At 40.0% G+C, this 24826-nt stretch overlaps 2 protein-coding genes across 5 annotated transcripts in view; one reads left to right on the top strand and one right to left on the bottom strand.

Annotated features, from left to right (window-relative positions):
• LOC141505701 (tyrosine-protein phosphatase non-receptor type substrate 1-like) overlaps positions 1-22332 on the bottom strand; it is a 47140-nt gene extending 24808 nt beyond the window's left edge. The window contains exons 1-3 of one of the 4 annotated variants that reach the window (XM_074211776.1): positions 21127-22332; positions 20819-20962; positions 1553-1660 (exon numbers count right to left, since the gene is read on the bottom strand). In XM_074211776.1, coding sequence (XP_074067877.1) covers positions 1553-1634 — 82 coding nt within the window. In that variant the 5' untranslated portion in view covers positions 1635-1660; positions 20819-20962; positions 21127-22332. Of the gene's footprint in view, positions 1-1552; positions 1661-17568; positions 17684-20818; positions 21106-21126 lie in introns of those variants that run through there. The other 3 variants (XM_074211777.1, XM_074211774.1, XM_074211775.1) reach the window with 3 other exon arrangements.
• Positions 22333-23138: 806 nt separating this feature from the next.
• On the top strand, positions 23139-24137 carry LOC141505698 (protein SET-like). Its single transcript, XM_074211770.1, has one exon. The coding sequence runs from the start codon at positions 23251-23253 to the stop codon at positions 24070-24072; it is 822 nt and encodes a 273-aa protein (XP_074067871.1). The 5' UTR covers positions 23139-23250; the 3' UTR covers positions 24073-24137.
• Positions 24138-24826: the final 689 nt, after the last annotated feature.

The raw sequence follows: 24826 nt of genomic DNA, 5'->3' as shown, positions 1-24826 counted from the left end.
CCATTAGACTATGCTCTTTGAAGACAGGGACTATGTTTGACCTTTTATTATATTCAGCATCTAGCACAGTCCCTGAGATATAGTAGATATTTAATAATGTTGATTTAATAAATGTTGATTGATTAATTGATTAAGAGGGGCTAAATTTTACTATATTTTCCTGCTAGGAATTCCTTTTTTAAACTCTAAAGGATGGTTTTTGGCAGCCAGCCCATCTAGGGGAGAGACTGACTGGCATTGTGTATTCTAGACCTTTCCTTGGCCTTTTTCTTTGTATTTGAAACATAGGTCATGGGTTCCCTGGGTTCCTGTTTTCCCTCTGCTCTCCATCTTCTACCTCATTGAGCTTGGTGTTTTGAAAAGAAATTCTGGAGGTGAGCAGTCAGAGGCAGGGTACTGGAGTCTGCTCCAGTCATCTGTATCTACTAAATTGGAATTAGAGAAGTAGGATGGAGGCAGAGACTATGATACTGAATAGATGGCAGGGTAATGGCTAGGAACTTTTGTATCTAGGGCTACTATCATATACTTCATCCTAGGAAAGCTTTCAGAATGGTCAAATCAGGAGGTCGGGACAGGGAAATAGACTGCCATCAAGGAGGGAGACAGAGACCCTGAGAGCGCCTTCAGCTTATAGTGAAGAGTCTGGGTCATCATGAGGCTGCTACTGGATTAGTCACCTTAGGAAGCTGAAGTCACCACTTAGTAATTCCTATTTTAACTAATGATTTTTGATAAATTGGTGGTACATTGTTTCTTCATATCCCAAAAGTCTGAATATTGAGGCTTGGGAGTGCTTTGGTGGAGGGGGTGAAGGAGGGCTTGAAGTACATACCTATCTTCCTAATTCTATTACTTAGAAGCCTATGCTCACCTCCTTTCAGCATTGAGGAGACTGATTAGCTGATATCAGGGCTAGAATGGAGATAATCTCTCCCTGTTTTTAGAATCCATTTAACAGCCTCCACCTTCTTTTTTTACATACCCCAGTGTGTTGTTTCTTTTACTTTACTATCAAGGTTTCTTCTTTGCTAATGATGTTTCCCACAAATCTCTCTTGACTAGGGACCAAACCACAGTTGTGTTACCTGACTTCTGGTTCTGGTGGTTGAGGTTACACAATTCCCCACCAAAACCCCCCAAAATACCCTCTTATAAAATAAAGCAAAGCAAGGAAATTGAATTTGTTTTGTTTTCTTTCTCCATGGAAGAATCAAGGTCTAGCTATAAAAAGGTACTGAAGGAAAGGTATCCTGCCTTAAACCCCTAATCCCAGGCAACCTACCCTTGGATTTAGAGCTGGTCACATTAGTAAGGTGATTTTAGTTCAGTTTCCCACACTTCCCTTTATAAACCCCTTTCTTACTTAGAGTCTCTAGAATATGCCCATTCCCTATATCCAAGGAGCCTAGAGTATTAGTCTCTAGGGAGCCCCTCATATAACTGGAAAGAATAAAGGTCCCAGTCTGCCAGTTTCCCATTCTTCCTTTATTCCTCTGAGTTTCAAACTGGCTACTATCCTTTGCCTTATCCAAGCCATCTCAGGACTCACCCATGCAAGCTGAACCACTAAGTGTGATCAACAGAATCCAAACCCCGAATCTCAGATGGCACATATTTGGTGGCCCCGGCATTTCCTTGAACTCCAAGGGTGGATTTTCTGTTGAAACAAAATAGGGAAGTAGGCTATGTTGAAGAGCGAGCTAAAAATTAATACTTTGTTTCCTAATTTCAGAAAGGTTGAGACAGAGATGGGGATAACTTAGAAGGTCATCTTCCTCTTCTTTCCAGAAGGGCAGCCAACTAACTGTGAACTTGGGTAAGTCACATCTTTCTATTGGTTACAGTTTCTTCTATAAAAAAAGGAGGGATTGACTATGACCTCTGAGGTCTCTTCTGCTTAGTATTCCACAATGCATGTTCTAAGGTCCTTTCCAGCTCTATGATTCTAAATATTTGCCTTTAGAAGTGATTGTTAGAATAAATCAAGCCCTACTTTGTAGCATTTTTCAATTTTTGTGGAGTAAATGCTCACATTAAAAATTTAACATTAGACTCTCTTGAGCTTTTATCAGCTGACACTGATAACCTGTAAATGTTTTATCTCCATTCCCCTGTAGAATAAAAACTCCTTTATTGAAGACATTTTATGTATCATCTTGCCCTGCACATGGTAGATACTTGCTGTTTATCTTTCATTTTTGAAGAGGAACAATGGCATCATGCTATGCTGTCTTGACTTGCTCATGAAATGGTTTTTAGTGAGACAGAGATGCTCAACATTATCAACCTCACTCTCTCTTCCTGAGAGAGTTTTCCTGGTGGCAAAACAAAAGCCAAGATGACTGGTGATGGCTGGAGATTCAGTAGACCTTGGTGTTTTTGATGTCTGACCAAGCTCTAAGTGTTCCAGAGAACCTGCTTCAGCTGGGACTGTTGGAATAAATTGTTCTCCTCCACCCATTTTGCTGGAAGAAGTCTTCCCATGCTAGGAATAATCACCCTTTATATCTAAATCATGCACGCCTTATGTCCTTATCTTGTTTTATATCTGGTTTCTGTTATACTATTTTCCAGTTTTTTAAAATCAAATAATGAGTTTTTCCCCCCAAGAGCTTGGATTTTTGGATTTATCAAACACTAAATTACTATGGTTATTTACTACAATGTATCGTGTACCTGTTCTATTCCAATGGTCCACTGCTCTATTTTTTAGCAAGTACCAGATTGCTTTGATGATTGCTACTTTATAATACAATTTGAAATCTGATGCAGCTAGGCTTTCCTTTAAAATGCATTATTTTTTGCAAGGTCATGGGGTTAAGTGTCCTGCCCAAGTTCACACAGCTAAGTAATTATTAAGTGTCAGGTTGAATTTGAATTCAGGTCCTCCTGACTCCAGGGTTGGTGCTCTATCCACTGTGCCTCCTAGCTGCCCTCCCTGTAATGCAGTTTATGTGTTTAAAAGCATAATTCTGAGGGCTCCATAGGCTTTACCAAACTGCCACATAAATTCATGTCACAAAATAGTTAACAGCCTCTAGGCTAGATAGTGCCTGCCTGCTTCATTTCTAGAAGAGTTTAACAATCCCAGAATTCTAAGTCAAGAGGCTCTCTAGAGTCCTTGGCTTAGAGATGTGCATGGAGCACAAAGGACAAAGAATATTTCAGTCTTGATAGGAGGCTCTCCCACTCTGGAAGGGGCTCACAGAGATAATAAGGTCTTTATCCTCATGAACTGCACAATCTCTAAGAATCATCTGTTCTGGTCTCCAAGATCATTCAAACCAAAAAGATTGTGGAGAATGTCAGAGGCCCAGTGGGACTGGGAAGAGGTGAAAAATACCCCAATCTTCACAAAAGGGAAGACAGTAAAGTCTGTAATTGACAGGTCAACAAAGGATTTGGATTATTGACAAAACTCTAGAATCTTGCTTTTGTTGGTCCTCCATTTTCTAGGAGGATCAGTGATATCATAGGGTAATGTCTTGATTTGCAAATGAATTAGATTTAAGGAGGGTAGAGCTGAGCCTCAGCCTCACTGTCTTTCAGAGACATGGAAATCCAGTGGGAAGACATCAGTCAGGATAATGAGAGTGGCTCTGATGTGGGGGATGACTTGGCATTTTCTAATAATGTGGTAATAAAGTGACTGACAGTGAGCACCAGGGAAAAGAGGTGGTGATCCAAAGGCGCAAAACTAGCTTCCTCCCAGAAATGTCAGATCTGACTGACCTCATTTCCTTTTTAATAGGGTTGGCAGAATCATCTGGAGAAATCAATAGACTTAGGCTACCTATGTAAATGATAGTAAGAGGAATCACAAAGTTGATGCTAATCCAGAATGGACTCTGATTGGATAAATATAAAACCAAAGTCCTGAAACATGCTGAGAAGAATAGATATAAAGATGGAGAGAATTGGAGAGAGAGAGAGAGAGAGAGAGAGAGAGAGAGAGAGAGAGAGAGAGAGAGAGAGAGAGGAGTGACAGATATGGGGGGGGAGAGAGACAGAGACAGAGAGAGATGGGGAGGGGAGAGATATGGGAGAGGGAGAGAGGGGGGGGAGGGAGGGAGGGAGGAAGACAGAGACAGAGACAGACACAGAGACAGAGACAGCTGCAAACAAGGTGTACATATCCCCTTCCTGTGACAATGGAGTAGAATAGGAATCTTTCCTGTTACATCTGGAGCCACTGTCTTCCCATCCTATCTAGGTGCGCTTCTGTGCAGTGCTCAATATCCCTATAAGGGAACACAGTAGATAAAAGCCCTCTATGGAAATTGGTACAAAAAATCCATGACCAAGTTGAGAAGGAGAACTGGTAATTGGCATTTGCCAGTTAATCCTACCCTCTTTCTCCAGATTGAGAACTGTTTTAAGGTTTGACTAGAAGACACCAGACTCTTAGCACCCCTGTCATCAGAATGCTTGAGTTGGATTAGGAAAAATCTGGAATCTGGGGAGGTCATGGCTGCATTTTGGCTCTAAGTTTTTGGTTTCTAATCAGTTCTTCTATAAAACAAGGGGATTGGATTAGATGACCCCTTGATTTTCTTCCTGAACTAAAAGTTATGAGCATCCTATGGTCTTATCTAAGTAAAATATTTTGCATTTACTACAATATGAATGACTTTTAATGTCTGGAACTAAGTTGGAAGAGTTTCCAAAGAAGATAATGAATTTGAACTTCAATTAGACTTTCAGGGAGTTAACAGGGAGACTTGTACAGGGGAGACTGGCCACATGACCTGCCATATTGATAATGTTGCTTTCATCAAGTCCTCATGGTCAAAATGGAGAGATATAGGTTGGAATATGATGTGTATATTCACTGGGATTTGGAACTAATTGAACGACTAGACCACAAAAATCATCCCTTGGGGTGCTGGCCTAAGTCCTCTTCTCTTTTCTCTCTATACAGCCTCTCTGATGTGATCTTATCAGCTCCCCCCAAATCCATGCATATCTCTATGCAAATGATTCCCAAAGCTACAGATCTAGCCTTAATCCTTTCTTGAGTTCTAGACTGTCATTTATCACTTCAGGTCTGCCAAAAAAAAAAAGACAAAGAAGATTGTATGCTTATGAATACATTAATTAATTCTTTAATTAACTAAGTATTAACTAAGAATTTAGGATGCTCTGTACCCACAACTACAGGATGGAGGAGGATACCTTTTAGGCTAATAGAAGCCCTTTCAAATACCTTAGATGCATTTTTTCCCCATCATTACTTAGAAAAAGTAAGGGAAAAGTAAAGGGAAAACAGGAAAGTGGCAGATAGAATAGGGTTGGGGAGATAGAGAAGGGGCATTCTTGGATCATAAAAGAGGGTTAGAAGTGGACTATAAGGTTTTCAATGCTCAAAGCAAGAAAAGGGCCTCTACAACAGCACCTGGATCCAATGGACTACAGAATAATTGCTCAATGGGCATCTCAAGGAAACATTTTCTTGTTCCATATGGGTTAACAACTCAAGGGGAGGCTTTAATAGTCACAAGAATATTTAACTAGACTCTGAGTCCCAGTCAAGGTGGGGATGGGCTCAAGAGGGGAGCAGAATCAAGCAGAGATGCCCATCATCAGCTTGTAGCCTGGCCTTCCTTCTGTCTGTGCAGTCCTCTATCAGGGCTCAGTAATGTTTTGTCCTTCATTTTTTGAAGAAGACCATAACATAATGTAGGTTATGTCACAAGAACATGAATTAGATTTGAGTGAGGGGGGGCTGTGCTAAGTCACCAGCCTCACTTTCTCTTCCAGAGCCATCAGGGTCTAGTGGCCAGATATGGATCAGGACAACTGGAGATGGCCTTTGCAGTCAGGATTAAGTTACTTGTCCAAGGTCACACAGCTAGTAATAGTCAAGTGTCTGAGGCCAGAACTCCCCTACTCCTAGACCAGAGCTCTATCTACTGTGCCAGCTAGCTGCCCCTTTCCCCTACCCCCCCACTTCCCCTTTGGCTCAGACCTGAGTTCAAATATGAACTCAGATACTTACTAGCTGTTTGCTTCAATTTGCCTCATGGCTCAGGAGGGAATAGCAGCTAGAGCTTTGGGCCTAGAGTCAAAAGCCTGGGGATTATGTTCCTGTGATGCTTGCTATACTCCCAGCTCTGTCATTCATTAGTCTAATCCCTTCCTCCAAAATGACAGGTGAACTAGATAATCTCTAAGGAATATTTTGAGTTCTAAGGTCCCTTCCAACACATATATCCTATGATTCTATGAACTCTGTACTCAAGTGAGATCCTAAGGACCACCCACAGGAGGGGGCAGAAAGCCAGTTCAAAAACCCAAGAGAGGTTCATTGCAGCCTAATTCCTCAGGCTGGCCTCTAGGTATTCCATACCTCTGCCTGAGTACTAAGACAAGGAACTGAGAAGACTTCGCTTTCTAGTTGTTTGGGAAAAACTTAGTTTTCCTTATTACTAGGGAACATGGTCTTATGCAACTGATCTTAACAGTCTGAAATCCTATACTTGAAGCCCTGGCATCTCCCTGAGCTCTAGGTAGGGCTGTGACTGGGCTGGAAAAGAGTATCTATTTCTGTACTGATATATGATTGGTATGGTACTGAATAAGTAAATTAATTTAGTAGAACTGTCATTTTTATTATATTGGCTCAGCCTACTCATAAATAATATTTCTCCAATTGTTTAGATCTGACTTTATTGTGAAAACATTTTTGTACGGGTGTTTATATGAGTTCTGGATTTTTTTGATAAGTAGGCTCCCAAGTATTTTATATTGTTTGCAGTTATCTTAAATGGAATTTTTCTTTATATCTCTTCCAGCTGATTTTGTTGGTAATGCTGATTTATGTAGCTTTCTCTTATACCCTACAACCTTGCTAAAGTTGTTGTTTCAGCTAGTTTTCAGCTGATTCTCCAGGATTCACTAAGTATTCCATCATATTGTCTGTAAAGAGTGATCATTTTGTTTCATTATTCTAATTTCTATTTTGTTGTTATAACAAGCATTTCTAGGATAATATTCAATAATGGGGTGATAATGGACATCCTTGTTTTACCCCTGATCTTATTGTAAAGGTTTCTGGCTTATTATCCCCATTAGAGAAAATGCTTGCTAACAGTATTAGATACTACTTATCATTTTAAGGAAAGCTCCATTTATTCCTGTTTTCTAGTGTTTTTCATAGGAATGAGTGTTGTATTTTGTCAAAAGCTTTTTCTCCATTTATTGAGATGGTCATATGATTTTTGTTGGTTTTGTTATTCACATGGACTATTATGCTGATAGTTTTCCTAATATTGAGCCAGCCCTGGATAATGTTCATAATGTATAATCTTTGGGATATATTATTTGTATTTTTTAAAAATTTTTGCATCAATTTACAGCTGAGGAAATCAAAGCAATCCATAGTCATATGAAAAATTGCTCCAAATCATTACTTATTAGAGAAAGGCAAATTAAAGCATCTCTGAGATACCACCTCACACCTCTCAGACTGGCCAATATGACCAGAAAGGACAATGATCAATGTTGGAAGGGATGCGGGAAATCTGGGACACTAATACCTTGTTGGTGGAGTTGTGAACTCATCCAATTTTTCTGGAGAGCAATTTGTGATTATGCCCAAAGGGCAACAAAAATGTGTATACCCTTTGACCCAGCAATACCACTACTGGGTCTATACCCTGAATAGATTATAAAAAAGGGTAAAAACATCACTTGTACAAAAATATTTATAGCAGCCCTGTTTGTGGTAGCAAAAAATTGTAAATTAATTGATTGTCCTTCAATTGGGGAATGGCTTAACACACTGTGGTATATGTATGCCATGGAACACTATTGTTCTATTAGAAACCAGGAGAGATGGGAATTCAGGGAAGCCTGAAGAGATCTGCATGAACTGATTCTGAGTGAGATGAGCAGAACCAGAAAAACATTGTACACTCTAACAGCAACATGGGGGTGATGATCAACCCTGATGGACTTGCTCATCCCTTCAGTGCAACAACTAGGGACAATTTTGAGCTATCTGCAATGGAGAATACCATGTGTATCCAGAGAAAGAAATATGGACTTTGAACAAAGACTATTACCTTCAAATTAGAAAAAAAAAGCATTATATTATAATGTAATTTTACTATCTCATACTTTGTATTTATTCCTTAAAAATATGATTTCTCTGTCATCACATTTAACTGAGATCAATGTATAACATGGAACCAATGTAAACACTAACAGAATACCTTCTGTGGGGGATGGGGGGAGGGAAGCAAGAATGGGGGAAAACTGTAAAACTCAAAATAAATAAAATCTTTCTTTTAAAAAACAAACAAAAAAACCAAAAAGAGCTAAATATTACTACACCACAATCTTTTCCCAACATATATTGCTATATTGCCAAGATAAAATTCTATTTCATCTTTTCTTTTTTCATCCTCCCTCCCTCCCTTTCTTTCTTCCTCTCTCCCTCCTTTCCTCCCTCTCTTTCTTTCTTTTTCTTTCTTTCTTTTTTCTTCCTTTTTTCTTTCTTCCCTCTTCCCTTCTTCCCTTCCTTCCTTCCTTCTTTCCTTCTTCCCTCCTCCCTCTTTCTCTTCCTTCCTTCCTTTTTCATCCTTCCTTCCTTTCTTTTCTTTCTTCCCTTCTTCCCTCCCTTTTCTTTCTTTCTCTTTCTTTCTTTCTTTCTTTCTTTCTTTCTTTCTTTCTTTCTTTCTTTCTTTCTTCCTTTTTTCTTTCTTCTCTCTTCCCTTCTTCCCTCCTTTCTTTCTTTTTCTTTCTTTCTTTCTTTCTTTCTTTCTTTCTTTCTTTCTTTCTTTCTTTTTTTTCTTCCTTCCTTTTTTCTTTCTTCCCTCTTCCCTTCCTTCCTTCTTTCCTTCTTCCCTCCTCCCTTTCTCTCTTCCTTCCTTCCTTTTCTTTCTTCCCTTCTTCCCTCCCTTTTCTTTCTTCCCTTCTTCCCTCCCTTTTCTTTCTTTCTTTCTTTCTTTCTTTCTTTCTTTCTTTCTTTCTTTCTCTTTCTTCCTTCCTTTTTTCTTTCTTCTCTCTTCCCTTCCTTCCTTCATTCTTTCCTTCTTCCCTCCTCCCTTTCTTTCTCTCTTCCTTCCTTTTTCATCCTTCCTTTTCTTTCTTCCCTTCTTCCCTTCTTTCTTTCTTTCTTTCTTTCTTTCTTTTCTTTCTTTCTTTCTTTCTTTCTTTCTTCTTTCTTTCTCTTTCTTTGTTTTCTTTTTTCTTCCTTCCTTTTTTCTTTCTTCCCTTCTTCCCTTCCTTCCTTCTTTCCTTCTTCCCTCCTCCCTTTCTCTCTTCCTTCCTTCCTTTTCTTCCTTCCCTTCTTCCCTCCCTTTTCTTTCTTTCTTTCTTTCTTTCTTTCTTTCTTTCTTTCTTTCTTTTTTCTTTCTTCCTTCCTTTTTCTTTCTTCCTTCCCTCCTCTCTTCCTTCCTTCCTCCCTTATTCCCCTTCTCTCTTCCTTCCTTCCCTCCCTCCCTCCTTTCCTTCCTTCCTTCCTTCCTTCCTTCCTTCCTTTCTTTTTTTCTTTCTTTCTTTCCTTCCTTCCTTCCTTCCTTCCTTCCTTCCTTCCTTCCTTCCTTCCTTCCTTTCTTTCTTTCTTTCTTCCCTCCTCTTTCTTTCTTTCTTTCTTTCTTTCTTTCTTTCTTTCTTTCTTTCTTTCTTTCTTTCTCTTTCCTTCTCTTTCTTTCTTTCTTTCTTTCTTTCTTTCTTTCTTTTTCTTTCTTTCTCTTTCCTTCCTTCCTTCCTTCCTTCCTTCCTTCCTTCCTTCCTTCCTTCCTTCCTTCCTTCCTTCCTCCCCTCCACTCCTCTCTTCCTTCCTTCCCTCCCACCCTCCCACCCTCCCTCCTTCTTTCTTTCTGTTGATGTCATGGTGTTACAATTGGAAGAAACCTACCCACAAAATGCACATGGAATAAATCCTTTGTTCAATAAAACAATGCCACATAATTGATTCCTAAAATTTTTTTTTGCATCAATATTCACTAATTGATCTAAAGTTTTCTTTCTCCTTATTTGCTTTCCCTGGTTTAGGTATTAAAATCATATTTGAATCAATAAGAGGAATTTGGCAGGGCTCCCTTTTTATTCTAAAATAGTTGATATAGTATTGGGATTAATTGTTCCTTAAATATTTGGCAGAATTCACTTGTGAATCCATCGGGTCCCAGAGAGATTTTTCTTAGGAAACTCATTAATGGCTTGTTTAATTTCTTTTTCTAAGTTAGAGTTATTTTAGTATTCTATTTCCTCTTCTGTTAATCTGGACAGTTTATATTTTTGTAAATATTCATCCATTTCACTTGGATTTCAGTTTTACTGATATGTATAATTAGACAAAATAATTCCTAATAATTGCTTTAATTTCATATTTATTTTTCACTTTTGATATTAGTAATTTAATCTTTTCTAATTAATTTATTAATGTTTTATCTATTTTGTTTATTTTCATAAAACCAGCTGAGTTTTGTTTATAAGTTCAATAATTTTCTTACTTTCAATTTTATCTCCTTTTGATTCTCAGAATTTCCAGCTTGATGTTTAATTAAGGATTTTTAATTTGTTTTTTCCTAGTTGCATGCACAATTCATTAATCTGCCCTTTCTTTTATTGATAAATGCATTTTTAAATAATGTATTTAGAAATATAAATTTCCCCTTAAGTACTGCTTTGGCTGCATGTGCCAATTTTGGAAAGTTGTCTCAATGGTCTAATGTCATTCTATTTAATGAAATTATTCTTTCAATGATTGTTCTTCGACCTTCATTCTTTAGAATTAGATGATTTAGTTTCTAATTAGCTTTTAATCTATGTTTCCATAGCTTTTTTTTATTAAATGTAATTTTTATTATATCATGTTTGAAAAGGATGCATTTTAATATTTCTGCTTTTGTGCAATGATAATATTAATTTTTTTTAAAAATGTATTTAAGGCAATGGAGTTAAGTGACTTGAACAAGGTCACACAGCTAGGCAATTATTAAGTATCTGAGACTTGATTTGAACTTGGATCCTCCTGACTCCAGGGCTGGTGCTCCATCCACTGTGTCACCTATCAGCCCTGCAATGGTAATATGTTTAGACCCTTAAAAAAGGGTCAGTTTTTGCACAGGTGCCAATGTACAGCTGACAAGGTATACTCCTTTATTCCATCCAAATTTTCTCTAGAATGCTATCATAGCTAACTTTCCTAAGATTCTCTTCACCTCTTTTACTTCATTTTAATTTATTTTATGCCTAGATTTGATTCTTAGAGTGGAAAGTTGAGATCTTCTACTAATGTAGTTTTGCTGTATATTGCCTTCTGTAGTTCATTTTAACTTTTCCTTTAAGAATTTGGATGCTATTGGGGCAGTTAGGTGGTGCAGTGGATAGAGTAGTGACCCTGGCATCAGGAGGACCTGAGTTCAAATTCAGCCTTAGACAGTAATTACTTAGCAATGTGACCCTGGGTCAAGTCACTTAACTCCATCGCCTTACAAACACCTTCCCTCAAAAAAAGAATTTAGATGCCGTGCCATTTGGTGTATAAATGTTTAGTGTTGATATTACTTCATTGTCTACCCCCACCTTTTAGCAAAATGCCTATATCTTCATTAAGTCCTATTTTTGCTTTTGCTTTCTTTGATATGATTGCTATTCCTACTTTTTTTTTAAACCTCATCTGAAGCACACCAGATTCTGCTATAGTCTCTTATTTTTACTCTGTGCCTATTGCTGTTTCAAGTGTATTTCTTGTAAATATATTGTTGGAATCTGGTTTTTAATCCATTCTGTTATTCACTTCTGTTTAATGGATGAGTTTGTTCTACTCAAATTCAGTTATGATTACTTTGCATTTCCCTACATTCCATTTGTTTATCCTCCTCTTTTTACTCTCTTCCTCCTCAAAAATCTTGTTTTGCTTCCGACCACTACTTTCCTTAATCTACCTTCTCTTCTATCAGTTCCCCTGTCCTTTTACTTCCTTTCTCCCCCATAGGTTGGTAGAAATCTATATCCAAATGAGAAAATATTATTCCCTCTGTCAATTCTCTTTTCCTCTTTTTCCCCACTTTTTCATCTCTTTCCCATCAAAGTCATCTCACACCCTTGTCCTGTGTTTATGTGTACTCCACTCCATTGATCTGCCCTAATAATGAAAAAATTCATACGAGTTACAATGATCATTTTCTTTATAGGAATATAAACAGTTTAAGTTTATTGATTCCCTTATGGTTTCTCTTTTATGTTTACTTTTTTATATATCTCTTGAGTCTTGTGTTTGAAAATCAAATTTTCTATTCATAACTGGTCTTTTGTTAACCAGAAAATGCTTATCAGGATAATGCTTTATCAGGAAAGTCCTCTGTTTCATTGAATGTCCATTTCCTCTTGAAGGATTATACTCAGTTTTGCTAAATAGGTTGTAATTCTAGCTCCTTTGCCTTCTGGAATATCATATTCTAAGTCCTCTGATCCTTTAATATGGAAACTGCTAAATTTTGTATGATCCTGACTGTGGCAGTAAGATATTTGAATTAATTCCTTCTGGCTGCTTGCAATATTTTCTCCTTGATCCAGCAGCTCTGGCATTTGGCTCCAATATTCCTAGGAATTTTTATTTTGGTATCTCTTTTGGAGGTGATGATGGATTCTCTCAATTCTATTTTACCTTCTGGTTCTATGATATGAATTCTATGATATAATATTGATTATTTCCTGCAATATGATATTTAACCTTTTTTTTTTGATCATGGCTTTCAGGTAGTCCAATAATTCTCAACTGATCTCCCCTCATTCTGTTTTCCAAATGAATTTTTTCCCAATGAGATAATTTTACACTTTTCCATGTTTTTCATTCTTCTGATTTGGTGTTTCATGGTCTCAAAAGTTCTCACTTACACAATTCTAATTTTTAAGGAATTATTTTCTTTAGTGAGTTTTTGTATCTTTTTTTTTGACTCATTCTGCTTTTTAACATGTTATTTTCTTCAGTATTTTTGTGCCTCTTTTACCAAACTGTTTGACTCTCTTTTCATAATTTTCTTGTATCACTCTCACTCCTTTCTCCAATTTTTCTTCTACCTCTCATATTTGATTTTTTAAACTTTTTGAGTTCTTTGAGAAATTCTTTTTTTTTTTTTATGTTTTTGCAAGGCAAATTGGGTTAAGTGGCTTGCCCAAGGCCACACAGCTAGGTAATTATTAAGTGTCTGAGACTGGATTTGAACCCAGGTACTCCTGACTCCAAGGCCGGTGCTTTATCCACTACACCACCTAGCTGCCCCTCTTTGAAAAATTCTTGTTGAGTTTGTAGATAATTCACTTTTTTTGAGGCTCTGCTTATAGCTTCTTGATCTTTCCTGTCCCCATAGTAACAAGTTCTTTGTAGTTGGCTCATTTCCCCAGCCTATTTTTCAACTTTTAACTTCATGTTAAAGCTTGGCTAGCTCTGGGGGTCTGTAGATTTTCTGTGCTTCCATGATGGAATGATCTAAGGAGAGGTGTGGTCACTGCTCTACCATTCTGTACTCTTGTCTTTACACAGGAAGGGACCCTATTCCTTTGGAGACACCAGCACTAGCATTCTGTTGGCACTGGGACTATGATCAGGTCTTCCTTGTACCTTTACAGCCTCAAGTGATAGTTCTCTTTTTGACTCTGGATTGTGACTTGGAATGGTATATGGCCATGCTATAGGATCCTGATCCCAACACCAGCAGGTGTCCCCTACAAAATCCTTCAATCAAGTTATTCAGTCTCATCCACACCCATACCACCTGTGGGCCGAGAGCTCCTAAAGCTGTGGCGGCTGCTTCCAAGGCATGACCTGTGCTAACTGGACAGTCTTTGCCTGTGCTGTGCTCCTGGGGTCCACCACCACCACCTCCTGAGAAAGACCTTTCTTGCCAACCTCCATAATTATATTGGATGGGAAAATTGTTTCAATCAATCGTTTTTTGTTGGTTTTGTCCCTCCAGAATTCAACTTGAGGCATTATTTTAGAATTGTTTGGAGGGTAATTTGGGAGGGCTTGGCTGAGTAGATAAATATAAAAGATGATGAACAGACTTTTGTTTAGCAATTAGCATATACACAATGAGGAACTGGTTCAAAAGGAGAGAAAGATATTTTGGGACTAGATTGTGAAGGATCTTAAATACTAGGTTGCAAGGTTTATACTTGATCTTACAGGCACTAGAGAGGTACTAAAGGTTTTTGAGGCAAATAGTGAATGGCAGCTTAGGCCTGGATTAGGAAAATAATTTAGATAGGATAGTCAGATGAAAGAAATAAGCCTCTTTTAGTTATCTACTATGTGAAAAACACCACTAAACATGTTTACAATAACTCACTTGAGCTTCATAACAATCCTACAAGGTAGATCCTATTTTATTCATGTAACAGTTGAAGAAAGTGGGGCAAAGGCTAAGTGATCTGCCAAAGTCACATAGCTAGTGTCTGAGGATGGATTTGAACTCAAGTCTTTCTGACCTGATTGAAATCAGATCTTTCAGATTCTGGGCTCAGCCCTCTATCCATTATGATACCTCACTGCCTCTGATTGAAGATAGGTGGTAAGATCAATGAGGTAAAGACTGGCAGTTGGGACACCTTTTGGGATGTCTTTTTTTCCTTTAGAAGTACAAGCATTGGGGTGGCTAGGTGGCGCAGTGGATAGAGCACTGGCCCTGGAGTCAGGAGTACCTGAGTTCAAATCCGACCTCAGATACTTAGTAATTACCTAGCTGTGTGGTCTTGGGAAAGCCACTTAACCCCATTTGCCCTGCAAAATAAAACAAACCTAAAAAAAAAATACAAGCATTGTCTGTCTCTTATGTCCATTAGGAAGCCTCTATGGTCCTTTCCCCTCTTAAAAAAAGCAAGAATATACTGGAATGCCTTCTCTCCACATTTCTGCCTCTCCATCCTTTAGGATGTAGTTCAAATCTCATCTCCTCTAGGAAGCCTACCTGGATCCCTCAGTGATCTCCCTTCTCCTCTTATCTCTTTGTACTGACTACCTTTTGGTGGCCTGGAATGGCTTCAGGTGTAGCATAGTATGTAACAAAGAGCTCTGAATTTGAAGTTGAAGCATTTGATTCAAATCCCAGCCTTGCTATTTACTACTTGTGGGGCTTTGGGAAGGTTATTTCCTTGCTATAGGCCTCTTCAATTTCCTTTTCTATAAGTGGAAGAGGTTGGAGTAGATGAACTCCAGGATTCTTTCAGCTTTAAATCTTGTGAACATGAGTCATAAGGTCTTCTAGCTGCCCACTGCTTTGAGATAGTGCTACTGTTGTTTCTCTTTGTTTTGGAGATCCCTTCTATGCTGAGACATAAGCTGCTGTACCGTGTGTGTGTGTGTGTGTGTGTGTGTGTGTGTGTGTGTATGTGTGTATTCTGAAATAGACCATACTCTATGGATAGGAGGGGATAGAGGTCTACAGAAGAGTCTCATTCTTCATCCCTGGATCGATTCAACCTGCTTGGGGGGGGGGGTATTCAGAGTGGTGTGACCTTCTGAGTCCTAACTAGGTTAGATCTTTGAGGCAAGAGAAAAGGGAATAGTCTAGAGAAAAAAGAAGCATGGCTATTATTACAATCTGGCAGAGGTATCATGTCCATACACATATCTAACCCCACACCTGATTTCTGATCCAAGGCAGATGTCTGGCCCACTGGTTATGCTTGCATTCTTGGTTTCTCATGAGAATAATCTGTTTGTGAGAATGGCTTCCATATTGGGGTTGTGGAGCATCTGAGAACCCATCAAGCTAATTCATCTCAACTCTTGTTATCATTAGTATGGTACAGGGGAAAGAAGATTTGGAATCAGAGATACTTGGTTTCAAATTCAACTTTTAACACTTTCTGACCTTGAGCAACTCAATCTCTATGGGTCTCAGTGTCCTCATTCATAAAGTGGACTTAAAATAGCTTCAAATTACTCTTCCAGCTTGAAAATTATGATCCCATGATTCTTGTCACTAATATAGCTCTGGCCATAAGAAATATGGTTGGTTCTTGACCTTTGTTACAAAGAAGACCAAAATGACATCACTATGTTTGAGACAAATTACAGTGTGTCTGACTATGGCTGATCAGACCAATAAGAGCTCAGAATGCTCTATCACAAGTTGGGCACTAATAGTCCATGTAAACACCTGGGGTAGGTACTCTAAACTTATGGATGCCATGTTTTTTTTGAACTGCTTCCATTCTGCCTCCCTCACTGATGAGGCGGTCCTGTGCCAGTGTCTCCCATGCTATACAATCCTTCTGTACTTCTTCAATGAGACCTTCAGGGTGTCTTGGCATTGCTTCTTCTGACCCCCTTGTGAGCACTTGTTCTATGTGAGTTCTACATAAAATAGTTTTTTTGGCAAGCATAGGTCTGACATTCTAGCAATGTGTCCAGCTCATCATGGTTGCACTCTCTGTAGTAATGTTGGAATGCTAGACAGTTTAGTTCGAGAAAGGACCTCAGAGTCTGCTATCTTCTCCTGCCAGGTGAATATGGACAGAGGAGATGGACATAAATGGAAACAATGTTGGCATGATGGAAGTCATTATTAGTGTATTTCTTTTTTTTTTTTAAGGTTTTTGCAAGGCAAATGGGGTTAAGTGGCTTGCCAAAGGCCACACAGCTAGGTAATTATTAAGTGTCTGAGACCAGATTTGAACCCAGGTACTCCTGACTCTAGGGCCGGTGTGCACCATGTAGCCACCCCAATTATTAGTGTATTTCAATAAATGTTTATTAAGTACCTAAATGGAGCAGAGTGAACCCTATGTAAAAGACAGGATTTATCTCATTATGAAGCTAAATAGTTTTAGTACAGAGAAAAGACTCAAAGGAAGGATGAAGAATGTAATTATATAGGGTATACCAAAAGTCTTTAATGCAGTTTTAAGCTACTAAAACTTAAAAGCAGGACTTGAAAAACAGGTCTTCTTGAATCCTAGACAAAGCTTTTATACCTCACTGCCTTTAGAAAGATAAGAAAATGGTATGGGGGTTGGTAGTTGCTGATTCCTCTCAGTTCCCTGTTTTTGCTAATAATGCAAAGTGATTTCTCCTAATTGGTTGACATTAGAGATTTTTGGAACAACTCATATGTCAAAAGGAGTGGTATAGATAGAATTCAGAGAAGCAAAAATATGTCTTAATTGTAGTAGTCAAAGAAGGCTTCCTGGAGGATGTGGGTTTAAACCCTGAAAGATGAGTAGATTTGGAGAGGACTGAAGAGGGTGTACCAGATGAAGGAAATTAGGGTAAGCAAAGGAAGGCTAGGTGAGCTGGGGTTGATATATGGATGTGTAAGTTATCGTGTTTGTGAGGAGTTAGTTATGGTGTTTGTGACCTATGGGATCAGCAACTCAGATAAAACATGAGAGAGATTTTAGTTGCAATCTCCTTTCACTGACTCTGAAACACTCTTAGCCTAGGCCCTCATTGTGCATACAACCAAAATTGTCTTTCTAACACACACATCTGAATCTTAGAATGTTAAGAGATGGAAGGAAACTTGGAACAGAGAATAAAAGATTTAAGAGTTAGAAAATGGATTTTTTTAAAGTCAAGACCTATAATAAACATAGAAAACTTACTGAGGTGACTCCCTCTACTATTAGATCAGCAATTATAGATTATTAGATGTCTGCTCATGTTCACACAGTGAGTATGGAGAAGAGACAGGCCTTGAATCTAAGACCAATCTTTTGCCTTTGAAGAGACAAGAAAAATGGCATAAGGGTTGGAACTTGATGATATCCTCTCAGCTCCCTGTTTATGCTAATAATTCAAAGTAATTTCTCCCAATTATTTGGCATCTTAGCCTTTTTATTTTCAAAATCAGTCCCAAAGTTGTTTTGAAAATGGCATTGTCCCCACTGGGGACTTTCTCTGCTTCTATTTGATTCAGAAGTTGCTCTTTCTGATACCATTTTCTGAAGTGCCATTTCTCTTCCTTCATATAATTAGGCACTGAAGTATTGAGTCAAAATGTGGTTCTCTACTATCATAGATGATTAATTTAGAGAACTATAGATCACTGGAAAATCTGTCTATCCAATTTTCTTTAGCATTGTTTTTGGAGTTGCCTGGTTTAGATGTGTAGCATGCCAAGTTTTCTAAAGACTGTTTCTACTGCTTTCCAATATCTATCTATCTATCTATCTATCTATCTATCTATCTATCTATCTATCTATCTATCTATCTATTTTTTTTAGGTTTTTGCAAGGCAAATGGGGTTAAGTGGCTTGCCCAAGGCCACACAGCTAGGTAATTATTAAGTGTCTGAGACCAGATTTGAACCCAGGTACTACTGACTCCTGGGCCTGTGCTTTATCCACTACGCCACTACGCCACCCCTCCAATATATATTTTTTAAAGAAAATATCACTCTTTATCTTTTGACATCCTATTAATGTTTTGAAAATGAGCTTATAGCTTAAACCAATGTTACCTTTGCCTGTCATGTCTATTTTACAGGGAGATAATGTGTTTGCTGGCTATTTCTGGGCTTGTATAGCTTCCACATTGTAGCTATTGCTTTATAGAAAAAGAGATGATCAGTCAAAGTCTTTCCTACATTCATTTCCTATCTTTCAAATTCAATAGCTTTTTTAGAATTCAGGCTGAAGCTGTTTTAATTAACCAGTGTTCCTTCTCATGTCTTGTAATTTGTCATAAGTTTACTTTTGAATTTAACTAGTTGATGTTCTAACTGCTGATTCAGAGATATGCCTCACTTTAATAACCAATTGTTTCTTCTCTATTAAATTAAATTTTTGTGACATTTAGTGACTTTCAATATCATGTCCCAAGCTTTCAAATTCTCTGCTGTACAATCACTTTCCTCCTTGGCCCTTCCTTTCCATCACAAACCTCTAGAACTACCATTGATATATTAACAGATTTTCCTTAACCATAGATTTCTTTTCATATTTTCATCATCACATACTTATGGAAACCTGGTTCTTTTCAGTTGTTTCTGAAGACACTGATCATCTACTTCTAATGCCAGCTATTGCTTTTTTCACATACTTTGATTAAACCACAGGTAGTAATAATTGACATACTTGTTGCCCTCCCCACTACTTCCAGATCCTCTTGTCATCATTACTCAATAACTTCTCCTAAGGTTCAAATCATTCAACTATACCCATCTATCCAGAGCCCTGTTCCTGTGATCTAGAGGGCCCCGAGGTAAGACAGCTTTCTAGTCATTATACCCTCCCTGACTCCTAAACACTCCAGACTTTAAAACTGAAAATAAAACAACTTCTTAAACTGTCATGGCTTGGAGCTTCACTCTACTTGGCTACCCACACTGTTGTGGATAAGTTAATGTTTCACTATCACCCATAAATGATTAGATTGACATCCCCCTTTCTGATTATGAAATTGTCTGTCTCTTCCTCTGCCTCCTACATTATTCTTTGTCCTCTTTGTAACCACCAACCACCCTTCCTCCTTCCTGTAGAGGCATCTTTCCCATCTTTACTGTTTTGATCCCACATTTCCTTTGCCTCTTGGTCCTATTACCATTTATACCTCTCTAGTCTCCAACCATGATAACTAGCTCCACTACAAATTCATGTTCTGTTTTCTCAAATGTGTCCTCATTCAATAGGATAACTGTTATTTTATTTTTCCTTAATCAACTTAGTTTCCTTAGCTGTTCAAATCTTTTTTGCCTCAAACCCCCATTGACTCTTTTATTTCTCAACAGATGTTCTCACATTTTTCTCTGCCTACAGAGGAGGCTGTTTGCACAGAGTACCCTTTTAATCCTTATTCTAGTAGCCCTTCCCTCTGAATGGAGAGGGTAAAAGATGGAGAGATCTTTTCAGTTCCTCCCTTAAAGATTGAGTACTTAGGGAGTTTTTCTTATCATTCCTTTCTCTCCTACCCTTATTACCTTGATTGAAGAGAGTGGAAAATGGACAATGGAGAGCTCTTTTTAAATCTTCCGCTAATTAATTTTAAGAGATAGCAAAATTACATAATAAAATGAAGGTAATAGTCTTTGGTCTTTGTTCAAACTCCACAATTCTTGCTCTGGATACAGATGGTATTCTCCATCTAATTAATTTTAATTGTCTCACCATTTCCCTCATTTCTTAAGCAGTTACTTTCCTGGATTCAAACAAACTCAATCTCCAGAAACTCAACATTTTGTAAGATGAAATTAGCTAGGGGTAGCTAGGTGGCACAGTGGATAGATCTCTGGTTTTAGAGTCAAGGAGGACCTGAGTTTGAATGTGATCTCAGACACTTAATACCTACCTGTGTGACCTTGGGCAAGTCACTTAATCCCATTGCCTTAAATAAATAAAAAATTAAAAACAAAAAGGTAAAATCAGTTAACTCCTCAACATTCCTCACCCCTCTCTCCTGTTGGAGAGAGGAGGTAGATTTCTAGTTGCTCCTCCCTAATCCTCCTCCATTTAAAGATGACACTCAGGGTAATTTTCATTTCCCTCCTAGATATTTTTCTGGACTTTATCTTTCCCAGAATTTATCATGCTTCAAGATGAAGTAAATATGGTAATTTATACCTCCTCAGATTATTTCCCACCCTAGCCCATTGTTTACTCTCTGGCCCCTATTTATTCATTCTGATCCTTTCTCTAACTTTTTTTGCTCTCATTTGAGGAAACTGAACCTTTTCCTTGTCGGTCTTACAACTAAACCTTGAACCTATTTCCTCCTTACTCCTTCAGGAACTTAGTCTACTGCCCATTGCCTTTCTATCTATCATCTCTCGTATTTCCCTATTTACTCCTCTTTTTCATCACTACTTAAAAAGAAGCTAAATTTCATGCAGTCTTTAAAAACCACTACTTGACTCACCATCTCTTCAAGCTGTTGGCCCATATCTCACTTCTGTTTTACCAGTTCCTAGAATCATCTGCCGTCTAGAGTTTAGCCAAGAATTCTTAATCCTTTTTTTGTGTCACGGCCCGCTTTGGCATTCTGGTGAAGCCTCTGGGGCCCCTTCTCAAAATAATGTTATTAAATGCATAAAAATACAATGTATAGGAATATAAAGGAAACCAATTATATTGAAATATAATTATCAGAATATTAAAAGACAAAAGAAGTTCATGGTCAACCCCCCCACATACACATACTTAGGAGCTTCTATTCTATTTCCTTACCATCCAACCTCTTTCTCAGTGATACATTGTGATCTGGCTTCTGACCTCACCACAATTGGTACTGCTGTCTCCAGGGTTACTAATAATTTGTTGAGTGCTTCATCCAATAGCCTTTTCTCAGACTTGGTCCTTCCTCTCTGCAGTTTTTTATACCAGTGACCACTCTTTCCTCCTGAACATAGCTCTCTCCTGATTCTCTTCTCACCTTTGTGACCTGCCTTAGTGACTTTTGCTAGGTCATAATACATCCCCTGCTACCTAACTACAGTTGATTCCCAGGGTTCCTTCTTGGGTTCTCTATTCTTCCTTCCTTCTCTCCTCCCTCTTTCCCTTTCTCTGAGTCTTTGTGTCTCTCCTTTCCTCCTGAAATCTTTTCAGTTTTGATGGGTCTGAGTGTCCAAAATGTACATATCCAGTCCCAGTTTCTGATCCTTCATCTCCAGTTCTTTATCATTAATTCCCTCCATAGGCAACATGCTTTCCATCTCCAAATCTATTTTACAATCTAAATTGAACTGATTTCCTTTCAAGCTAGGCATGAATCATTTCAAACATCCCTGTTTCTATTGAAGGAACTACCAGCTTTGCAATCACTCAGGTTCATATGCTCAAAGAAAGAGTCAAAAAGGAAGAGGACAAGGGCGAAGGAGGAAAAGGATATGAGAATGACAAAGGAGGAGGGAGAAGATGGGGAAAAGCTGGAAGAAGGGGAGAAAGGAGAGAAGGGAGGGAAGGAGAGAAAGAATGAAGAGGAGGGGAAGAGAGGAAGAAAAAGGAAATGAGAAGGGGAAGGGGAAGGGGAAGGAAGGAGAGAAAGAATGAAGAGAGGAAGAAAAAGGAAATGAGAAGGGGAAGGGGAGGAAAGGAGAGAAAGAATGAAGAGGGGGAAGAGAGGGAGAAAAAGGAAATGAGAAGGGGAAGGGGAAGGGGGGGAAGGAAGGAGAGAAAGAATGAAGAGAGGAAGAAAAAGGAAATGAGAAGGGGAAGGGGAAGGAAGGAGAGAAAGAATGAAGAGGGGAAGAGAGGAAGAGAAAGGAAATGAGAAGGGGAAAGGGGAGGGAAGGCGAGAAAGAATGAAGAGGGGAAGAGAGGAAGAAAAAGGAAATGAGAAGGGGAAGGGGAAGGAAGGAGAGAAAGAATGAAGAGGGGAAGAGAGGAAGAGAAAGGAAATGAGAAGGGGAAAGGGGAGGGAAGGCGAGAAAGAATGAAGAGGGGAAGAGAGGAAGAAGGAGAGGGAAGGAGAGAAAGAATGAAGAGAGGAAGAAAAAGGAAATGAGAAGGGGAAGGAAGGAGAGAAAGAATGAAGAGGGGAAGAGAGGAAGAAAAAGGAAAGAGGAAGGGGAGGGAAGGAGAGAAAGAATGAAGAGAGGAAGAGAGGAAGAAAAAGGAAATGAGAAGGGGAGGGAAGGAGAGAAAGAATGGTGAGAGGAAGAAAAAGGAAATGAGAAGGGGAAGGGGAGGGAAGGAAAGAATGAAAAGAGGAAGAAAAAGGAAATGAGAAGGGGAAAGGAGGAAAGGAGGGAAGGAGAGAAAGAATGGTGAGAGGAAGAAAAAGGAAATGAGAAGGGGAAGGGGAGGGAAGGAAAGAAAGAATGAAGAGGGGGAAGAGAGGAAGAAAAAGGAAATGAGCAGGGGAAGGGGAGGGAAGGAGAGAAAATAAAGAGGAGGGGCAGAGGCCGGGAAGGAGAAAGCAGGGGACTAAGGAGGAGGCTGGAGGGGGGAGAAAAGGAGAAAAGGAATGAGGAGGAAGGTGAGGAGAAAGGAAGAGGAGGGGCAGGAAGGGGAGGAGGCAGAGGCGGCGCCCACGAGGGAGGGAGCAGGGACAGCGTGAGCCGGTGCCCGGACCCCGGCCGGGGCCGCCGCGGGCTCCTCCTCCGCCTCCCTCTCGGGCCGGAGATCGCGTTTCCGAAGCGGGGCCCGGGCCCGGGGCCGAGAGGCGGAGGCGCCGATCCGGGCCGGGGCGGGGGGGGGGGGGGGCACCCGCGCCTGCGCAGCCGCGGAGAGGGCGAAGGCCGAGCCGGGGACCCCTCCGCGAGGGCGGGGCGTGGCGGGTGAGGTGAAAAAGCAGCCGCCCCCGCCGCGCGGTCGCTTAGGAGCCCGGGAGCGCGCGGAGAGGAGAGCACCATGTCCGCGCCGGCGGCCAAAGTCAGCAAGAAGGATCCCGCCAGCGGCCAGGCCGAAGCCCTGGAGATCTGCAAAGAACAAGGGGAAGCAATCGAGCAGATCGACGAAGTGCAGAACGAGATCGACCGGCTGAACGAGCAGGCCAGCGCGGAGATCCTGAGAGTGGAGCGCAGCTACAGCGCGCTGCGCCGCCCCTTCCTCCAGAAGAGGGCCGAGTGGATCGCCAAGATCCCGGGCTTCTGGGTGACCGCCCTTTTCAGCCACCCGCAGCTCTCCCTGCTGTTTGGGGAGGAGGACGAGGAGGCCCTGCGGCATCTGGCCAGGATCCAAGTGACGGAATTCCAAGACGCGAAATCGGGTTACAGAATAGAGTTTTATTTTGATGAGAACCCTTTCTTTGACAATAAAGTCATCTCCAAAGAGTATTACCTGGACGAAAGCGGGGACCTGACCTCCAAGTCGTGTGAGATCGATTGGAAGCCTGGGAAGGACTTGACCAAGCCCCCCAGCCAGCCCCAGACCAACAAAGGGGCCCGCAAGAGGTTTCGAGAAGAGTCCGACAGCTTCTTCACTTGGTTCTCCGACCACACGGATGCTGCGGCCGACGAGCTAGGGGAGGTCATCAAAGACGACATCTGGCTGAACCCCCTGCAGTACTACCTGCTGTCCGATCTCGACAGCCAAGAAGGCGATGGGGATGTGGAAGAGTTAGACACCCTGGAGGAGGGGGACGGGGAGGAAGAAGAGAGTGAAGAAGAGGAAGATAACGGGGAAGGTGACCATGAGGGAGAAGAAGGAGGGGAGAAAACTGGAGAAAACTGACTCCCGGAACGTGGATGGCTTCCAAAAACTCCTTTTAGCTTCAAAAATTTCTTCGGCCCCTGAAAGTTTCAGTCTTTTTATTTTCATTTTGGGCTCCAACACCTTATTCTCTTGGAGGGTTCTTTCTTTCCTCATCTCGTAGTTCACGACTTCTCGTTTGTGGGTTTTTTTTTTTTGGGGCCAGGGAATACAGTGAGGAATTGTCATTTCCCTACACCTCACCCCAATACGGGGATTCCACAGAATGTTCATAGATTTAAATGCAGAAGGGACCTTTCTAGTTTAATTCCACAGTGCATATGGGGGAAACGGAGGCTCGGTGATGGTTGCCGACTTGCCCAAGGGTACACAGACAGGCTGAAATTGAACATTGTTTCTAGAGTCTGGGACCTTTCCAGAATCACACAGGCGGGCTGGGGTGAGGGGAAACTTCTCTGCTCACAGCAAGGAGTTGATGGGCACGAGCCTCCCCTGTATGTAAGGATTGTTGTTTCTCACTCCTCCTCTCTCTTTCTTATATACTGGGCTCAGAGATTAGTCTCTGTGTGATTATGGAAAGTTAGTATTTACCAACCTTGCCTGTCTGCCCTCTTAATGGAATAAAATTAAATAACCTTTAAAAATCCACGGAAGGTCACCAGGGTGGGTTTGAGATGTTTGGTAAGTACGCATCTTGATTAAGAAACCTAAAACAAATACAACTATGGAACTATAAAATTCTGTTCTTTGGTCTGAAAAAATCTGCCCAACGGCT

This window comes from Macrotis lagotis, chromosome 1 (assembly GCF_037893015.1).
Source record: "Macrotis lagotis isolate mMagLag1 chromosome 1, bilby.v1.9.chrom.fasta, whole genome shotgun sequence".
NCBI lineage: Eukaryota > Metazoa > Chordata > Mammalia > Peramelemorphia > Peramelidae > Macrotis > Macrotis lagotis.
This window is presented reverse-complemented; position numbering and strand designations above follow the sequence as displayed.